General features: G+C 39.5%; 1 protein-coding gene across 1 annotated transcript; it reads right to left on the reverse strand.

The window, feature by feature from the left end:
• Nucleotides 1-7,312: 7,312 nt before the first annotated feature.
• On the reverse strand, nt 7,313-8,029 carry LOC131145852 (secreted RxLR effector protein 161-like). Its single transcript, XM_058095031.1, has 2 exons — nt 7,513-8,029; nt 7,313-7,404 (listed from the first exon to the last, which is right to left on the reverse strand). The coding sequence occupies exons 1-2, from the start codon at nt 8,027-8,029 to the stop codon at nt 7,313-7,315; spliced, it is 609 nt and encodes a 202-aa protein (XP_057951014.1).
• Between the last annotated feature and the right edge of the window lie 602 nt (nt 8,030-8,631).

The following is an 8,631-nucleotide window of genomic DNA, read 5'->3' on the forward strand; positions in this document are numbered from 1 at the left end:
GTGGTTATAAGATTGTAATTTACATTTACTGCTGCCTAGGTTCCGCTGTGTTTGACAGGTGTCCTCGTTACCCTCAGGTTTGGGTTGACTATTTTACTAATTATGCTTTACTATATGATAAGGTAAGCAGGTTGTTATAGTTTGGTGTCAAAGCCTAGGATACTAGGTTTTGTAGACTCTAGAATGCAGCAGTAATAATACCAGAGTGTAGGATAAGGGAATTTGAGGTCTGGTTTTGTAGTCTAGATACAAGACTTTCATGGTGATTTGTGTGATTTTCCTGGGGTGACGATTTCAGGAAAGTCATGGTAAACTATTGTCGGGTTAGGTATCTAGGTTATAGGATTGAACCTTGAATTAAGATCAGGAGAGATGAATTAATTAGGAATATATTATATTGGTTGGATGATATGTATAGTGAAGGGGTTCTAAGTTAAGTTATTTGTTTTCCAAGATGGACCCTGGAGGCAGTAGTGCCCATGCTAGTGGAAATGAGGGTGCTGGGCCCTCAGGCACTACAGGTGATGATTCAGATGCCGTATTATGCAGCGTGGCATAGCAAGTCATGGCTGAGATTGCCAGGAGTTCTAGAGAACAGGGTGGTTCGTCGGCAGGCCACGACAACTTGATCGAGAAATTCATTAAGATGAATCCTTTGACTTTCTCAGGAGGAACTGTTCCTACAGTTGCTAAAAACTGGGTGCAGGAGATTGAAAATGTATTTGCAGTGCTGCAGTGTTCTGAGGAGTAGAGGGTGTTGTTCGCTACATATAAACTGATTAAAGAGGTTGAGAAATGGTGGACGGTGGTGAAACTCCTAGAGCAGCAAAGGACAATACCTATGGAGATGACATGGGAGCAGTTTAAGGATATATTCTTCAATAGGTATTTTTTGGTTTCGTCCAGGGAAGCTAAGATAGAGGAGTTCCTGAATCTGAAACAGGGACAGCAGACAGTGCAACAGTACGCAGCAATGTTCATCGAGCTATCTCGCTTCACCCCGTACATTATTCCAGATAAGGTGAAAAAGGTACAGCAGTTTGAAAGAGGACCGAGGACAGAAATATATAAGCAAGTGTTGTACTGAAGTTGTAGGATTTTTCTGAGTTGGTGGATAGGGCCACTATAGCAGAAATTGGAGAGCAGTTGGAGGCTAAGGAGCAGAGATAGAGGAAGAGATCCACATCTTCTAGTTCTCAGTAGGGAGTCGGTCATGGTTCGGGGAAGAGAGGGGGCTACTATAGAGACCGGAGACAGGAGACAGGGACTCGTGGTTTTCAGGGTGTACAGCCTTTTCTAGCTTGCCCAACTTGTGGGAAGAGACACTTGGGGGAGTTTCATGCTGGGTAAGGTATCTGTTATCGGTGTGGGGAGCCAGGGCATGTGATGAGGAATTATCAGGCTCAGATTGGTGTTACTCCTGCTCCTAGACTTACTCGAGGAGGCTATTAGGTGTCATATAGAGGCCAGTAGAGGAATATGGCTCCAGCTAGGGTTTTTGCTCTGACGCCAAGTGATACTGAGACAGCCGGTGACATGGTGACAGGTACGGTTAATATGTTTTTATTTAAAGTTATTGCACTATTTGACTCGGGGGCCACACACTCTTTTGTATCTGTGGGGTGTGTTAAATTGTGTGGGGCTAAAACACAATCATTAGATGTTGAATTATTAGTGGCTACATTGACCTGGTTAGTGGTGAGGTGTAGTAGGATGCTTTATGGTTGTCTAGTTGATGTTTAGGGGAGAATTTGATCTGCTGATTTGGTGGAGCTGGATATGCATAGGTTTGATATCATTTTTGGCATAGATTGGCTAGCAGCTAACTTTGCCAGTATAGATTGTTATGCGAGAGAAGTGATATTCAGACCTCCAAGGAAACCAAAATTCAGGTCACGAGTGCAATCTCTACCTCAGATGGTCTCAGATGTTCAGGCAAGGAGACTGCTCCTGAGTGGTTGTCATGGATTTGTAGCCTTCATGAAAGAAATGTCACAAAATGAAATGAAGCTTATTAATACGCCTATAGTGAAAGAATTTATAGATGTGGTTCCAGATGAATTACCAAGTCTTCCACATGATCGTAAGGTAGATTTTCCCATTAAGGATGTGCATAAATTACAGGGAGATTAATAAAGTGACAATCAAGAACAAGTATCATCTACCCTGTATTAATGACTTGTTTGATCAACTCCAGGGTACACGAGTATAGTCTAAGATCGACCTCAGATCAGACTACCATCAGGTAAAGGTGAGAGTAGAAAATGTATCGAAGATGGCTTTCATTACGAGTTCCTTATTATGTCGTTTGGTCTGACAAATGCTCTTGCGATATTTATGGATTTGATGAATAGGATTCTCCATCCATTTTTAGACCAGTTTGTTGTTGTTTTTATTAATGATGTACTGGTCTTTTCGATGAGCTATGAGGAGTATAAGATACATTTGAGGCAGGTTTTGCAGATGCTCTGGGAGAAGAAGTTGTATGCCAAATTTAGTAAATACGACTTCTAGCTTGAGAAAGTTATGTTTTTGGGGCATTTTATCTCAAGAGATGGAATTTCTATGGATCCTAGTAAGATTTATGTGGTAGTGAATTGGGCTAGACTGAGGAATGTCCAGGAGATTAGGATTTTCTTGGGGTTAGCTGATTATTACTATCATTTTGTCGAGGGGTTCTCAGCTTTATTAGGGCCTCTAACACGACTGACTAGGAAGAATGCTAGATTTGAATAAGACGACAGTTGTGAGCATAGTTTTCAAGAATTGAAACAGAGACTTATCACAGCACCAGTGCTAATCATCCCGTCAAGGGGTGATGGTTATACTATCTATAGTGATGTTTCCTTGAAGGGGCTTGGTTGTGTATTGATGCATCATGGCAGGGACGTAGCGTATGCTTCTAGATAGTGGAAAAAGTATGAGAAGAACTACCCTTCCCATGATCTTGAATTGGCTACAGTGGTACATGCATTGAAGATTTGGAGGCATTATCTGTACTGTGAGCAGTGTGAGATTTTCTCCGACCACAAGAGTTTAAAATATTTCTTCACTTAGAAAGAATTGAATATAAGGCAAGGAAAGTGGTTAGATTTAATTAAGGATTTTGACTGTACTATTAGTTACCATCCAAGGAAAGCAAATGTGGTAACTGATGCATTGAGTAGGAAGTCTAGGGAATCAGCGTTGGCGACTATGGAGATCCAGTGTCCGATCATTATGGATCTAGAGAGACTCGGCATCCAATTGGTCGAGAGTGATCCTCAGGCATGTATCGCCAGTTTAGTAGTACAACCTACTTTGTAAGAGAGGATTAGAGCTGCTTAGAAGGAAGATCCATAATTAGTAGAGGTGATGGACAGAGTGTAGAATGGTCAGGGAGAGGAATTCTACATTTCAGATGACGGAGCTTTGCAGTTTCATTCTAGGTTATATGTTCCTACCAATGCTGACATCAGGAAGACTATTTTGGAGAAGGCTCACAGATTTTTGTATACAATTCATCTCGGCAGTATGGAAATGTATAGAGATCTACGAGAGTTATATTCGTGGAGTGTTATAAAGAAAGAGATCACCAAGTATGCGGCGCAGTGTCTGACGTGCCAGCAGGTAAAAGTTGAGCACCAAAGGCCAGCTGGTCAGTTGCAACCGCTATTTATTCCAGAGTGGAAGTGGGATCATATATCTATGGATTTTGTCTCAGGGCTGCCGTCGACATTGCTTGGCCAGAATGTGATTTGGGTGATTGTAGATCGATTGACTAAGACCACCCATTTCCTCCCTATCAAGACCAGCTATTCCCATAGCCGTTTAGCGGAGATTTATGTTCAAGAGATAGTTCGTTCTCATGGAGTGACTATATCCATAGTGTCAGATCGAGCCCCCCATTTCACGTCACGTTTCTGGAGGAGTTTGCAAGAGGCACTAGGGTCTCAATTGTGTTTTAGCATGACATTCCATCCTCAGTCAAATAGGCAGACTGAGAGGATGATACAGATATTAAAAGATATGCTTCGAGTATGTGTATTAGATTTTGGGGGTAGTTGGACTCAGTTTATGCCGCTGGTGGAGTTTGCGTATAATAACAATTATCAGGCTAATATTGGCATGGCGCCGTTTGAGGCATTGTACGGTAGGAAATGTCGTTCTACGTTATATTGGGACGAGATGGGTGAGCGGCGAGTTGTGGGACCAGAGCTTGTGTAGCAGACGTATAATAAGGTTCGGCTTATCAGAGATAGAATCAATGCAGCTCAGAGCCGACAAAAGAGTTGTGTCGATAATAGTCACAGGAATTTGGAATTTGATATTGGTGATCATGTATTTTTGAAGATAGCTCCGTTAAAAAGGGTTATGAGGTTTTGAAGGAAAGGTAAACTTAACCCTAGGTTTATCGGTCCATTTGAGATTCTAGAGAAAGTAGGGCCGGTTGCCTATAGGTTAGCTTTACCACCTGCGTTATCCCAAATGCACAACATATTCCACGTTTCTATGTTGAGGAAATACATCCTAGACCCTTTTCATATTATCAGCTATAGTGAATTAGAGCTTAGTGATTCACTAGTATATGAGGAGGTATGAGTGCATATTTTAGATAGAAGAGAACAGGAACTATGTAATAAGAATATTCCTCAGGTAAATGTTCCATGGAGGAATCATGCAGTAGAAGAGGCTTCTTGGGAGCTCGAGGAACAGATCAGACAAAAATACCCATAGTTGTTCCAAGAAGATCAAATGTAACTAGGAAATGTAAGTGATTGTATAATGTTTCTTTTGCAAGTACATGTAATACTTTAGTTAGTAAGTAATATTTTAGTTTTGGGAGAAATTTTTATTTTACTTATGTAATCTCCCAAGACTTGGAATGTAACCATGGTATTCCTTCGCCATAAGTGAGGGTAAGTAATAAAATAAGTAGACCGTTTTGCCTTTAAGGGATGATGAATTATATAAATAGTAAATTTCGAGGACGAAATTTTATAAGGAGGGAAGAATGTAGTGACTCGAGGAATAATGGTATTTAAATAATAGAGAAAGGGGAAAATGAAAATAATAAAAAGGCAGCAGCAGACATCATCGACGAAAGCCTTGCGATCGTCAATGACGTGGTGTTTTAGGCTCATCGACGAGAAAATACCGAGGGGATGTTTTTGGAAAATCTGAATTTCATCGACGAGGGGGAGAGTTCATCGACAAGAAGCCTTCTTGACCTCGTCAATGAGGTGACATGGCTCGTTGATGAAGCTCATAGCATAAATAGCCTAAAACTCGGATTTTTATGCGAAAAATTAGCAAAATTTTCCTCTCTCTCTCTCTCTCTCTCTCTCCTCTATGGTTTCTATCACTTCTCTCTTTGATCCCAGCCTCATTTCTTGCCGAATCAATTATCTGAGGCCACTGCAACGCTCCTGGGAAAGTTCTCTCTAAGTCTGCCGGAGTAGATCATTGGTGAAGCAGAGTTGGAATTCATCCCTAGGTTAAGGTAAGACTTTTTATTCAAAATTTGGTATTTTCATAGTTATAGGAAACTATATTTATGGAAAAATACTGAAATTTAGTTCTAAGAGTTGTCGTTTTTAGGGTTTTGAACGGGAAACCCTGCGGGTGCAGGACGAGTGTATTTTAGGGGGTTTCTTTTCAAAAATCTGGTAAGGGAATAAACTAAAGCAGTTATTTTCCATGCAAATTATTATTATTTATTAGCAAATTAATTTTCAGGAAAACATGTATTATATTTGTATATTATTGAGAAAATGCATATTTGGAAAAATACTGCTATTATGTTAAAATATATATATAAGTATGAAATGCCAGAAATTATGATTTTAGAATAGAATGTATGGTTTTATACAGTAATGTGTGACATAAAGATTATTTTACGTGGAAAGTATTATGTTTTGACAAATTTTATGAATGAAGTATGTTTTCAGAAATTATGCAATAATGCAGTACATTATGATTTTAAAATACATAATAAAAGAATTATTTATTCAGAATGATATATATGAAATATTCGGCACAAGGTCGTGATTGATAGTCGGCGCAAGGCCGTGATTGATAGTCGATGCAAGGCCATGTTTTACGTATGATTTCGATGCAAAGTCGTATTTATGAATATTCGGCGCAAGGCCGCAGATATGAAAGAAATTGGCGCAAGGCCATATGTATGTATGTATGTTATTTCATAAAATGCTATCAATCTATTTATGATAGACAAGTATATTATCATGTATTATATGTTATCAAAACTCGGATGATAGTTCAGTTCAGTTACATGAGCACAGTACCGCAGCTATACATATCAGATTATTATGTTCAGACTTGTGCTAACCGCCCCTACTAGTAGAGGGGGTGGGAGTTGGATAGTCGATGTGGCTTTCAGTGTAGAGTTGTAGATGTCCACTTGGCAGTCCGTACCAAGGTGTGGTGGGCCCATTGTACTTATAGACATTTTTGACTCGGCAGTGGTCGGTCAGCCATTTTCGAGTTCTACCTTCGGGCTGCACAACCCGTTATGGGGGATAATGTATGACATCAGCTAGCTATACATCCTGGGTAAGTTTTAGTATTATCAGTTATATCAGACATTTCATGATCAGTATGAATTATTAGAAATTATAAAAGTGTATGATTATTCAGTATGTTATGATGAATGTTTTCTAGCATATGAAATGTACTGTATATGTATTTTAACACTAAATATTCATATTGTCACACAGTTGTATTTAGTTTATTTTCCCTTACTAAGAAGTGTCTCACCCCTAAACTTAAATATTTTTCAGGAAACCCAGAAATACCGACGGATCTAGGCTACCGTTGAGTTTGTTGTGCTACCCCCCTAGGAAGGTAAGTTTGAACTAGGATCAGGAGATTTTGATGTGGGATCCTAGCGACATTTTTTGTATCTTTGGGAGTTTGTATATAAACACCGTGTTTTTTATTATATTTGACTCTGGTATTATGTACCTTGTGGTTATGAGATTATAATTTACATTTACTACTACTCTGGTTCCGCTGTGTTTGACAGGTCTCCCAGTTACCTAGCGGTTCGGTTGACTATTTTACTAATTATGCTTTAGTATATGATAAGGTAAGCAGGTCGTTACAGCGTTGCCCCCTATACTCCCCAACAGGGGGCGCTGCCCCCATACCCCCGTGTCTCAGAGGGGAACGTCTTCTGTGTTTGTAGTACCATTGTGGTCTATCGCTTCGACCTCATCTGAACCATATGTCAGGTAAGTGTGCCAATTAACTCGTAGGAGGTGGGCATTGCACACATATACACCAACACCCCCCCCCCTTCAATGTCCACCTACACTCTTGAACCAATACCAAGAGCATCCCAATGCTTCTGGAAGTCAGAACTGTCCAATGCTTTGGTGAAGATATCTGCATGATTATCTTCTATTGGGCAATACTCCATCTCAACAACCTCATCCTCAATGAGTTCTCATATGTAGTGATAGTGAATCTCAATGTGCTTGGTTCTTGTATGGAACATCGGGTTCTTACTAATAACTATGCAACTTTGATTGTCACAATGAATCATAGTTGCAGCATTTATCATTATCGCAATATCAGTAAGAAGTCTTCTTATCCAGACAGCTTCACATGAGGTGAGACAAGCTAACTTGTACTCGGCTTCTATGGATGATAGCAACCTTATTGGCTTCTTTTCGCTTTTCCACAAGATGATTCTATTCCCAAAGAGAAAACAATATCTAGAAACTGACTTTCTGGAATCAATATCTCTTGCCCAATCGGAGTCACAATATCCAATTAGGGAGTTCCCTGATGTATAAGAGATGCCAAAATGAGGAGTCCCTTTTATATACTTGAGGACCCTCATTCCAGACTTCCAGTGAATTTCTAGTGGCTTATTAGAAAATCTACTCAAAATACCAACTAAAAAACTGATATCGGGCCTTGTGTTGTACAGGTACACCAAACTCCTAATTAGGTTTCTGTAACTTTTAGTATCAACAAGTGGAGAGGGATCTTCAATGGAGAGCTTAATGTTTACTTCCATTGGAGTAACCACTAGAGTACATTTTGCCATCCCAAATGTCTTCAATAACTCTTGAGCATATTGTTGCTGAGAAATAAAGATTTCTCCTGGATGCTACCACACTTCATTGCCTAAGAAGAAGTGGAGTAGCCCTAAGTCTATCATGTCGAATTCTGAGCATAGGTCTTCACGGAAGTTGTTGATCTTCTCCTTGTCATCACCTGTAAACACAAGATCATCCACATATAGTATAATTATTACATACATCCCATTCTCCTTTAGTACATATAAATTTGCATTAGAGGTACTTCTACAAAATCCATAATTGGTGAAGAAAGAATCAATCCTCTAGTACCAAGCTCTAGGGGCTTGTTTTAGCCCATACAAGACTTTCTTTGTTATGATATGGATCGTATAATGAAGATACGTAGCGGAATAAACAACAACAAGTAAATCTAAATAACACAACCAGAACAAGATCAACACAAAGATTTACATGGTTCGGCAAAGCCTACATCCACGGAAGCAATGACACACAAATTTCACTAAGGAAATCAAAATGTACACAATACACTTATCTAATGATCATCTCTCTTCTCAAAATATGCCCAAATGACATATAT

This window comes from Malania oleifera, chromosome 13 (genome assembly GCF_029873635.1).
Source record: "Malania oleifera isolate guangnan ecotype guangnan chromosome 13, ASM2987363v1, whole genome shotgun sequence".
NCBI lineage: Eukaryota > Viridiplantae > Streptophyta > Magnoliopsida > Santalales > Ximeniaceae > Malania > Malania oleifera.

Coding starts and splice junctions, on each gene's coding strand:
- LOC131145852 (XM_058095031.1), bottom strand. CDS start 8,029: ATGGAAGTAAACATTAAGCTCTCCATTGAAGATCCCTCTCCACTTGTT. Junction 7,405..7,512: donor TCAAAGTTGCATAGTTATTA/GTAAGAACCCGA, acceptor ATTGCCCAATAG/AAGATAATCATGCAGATATC.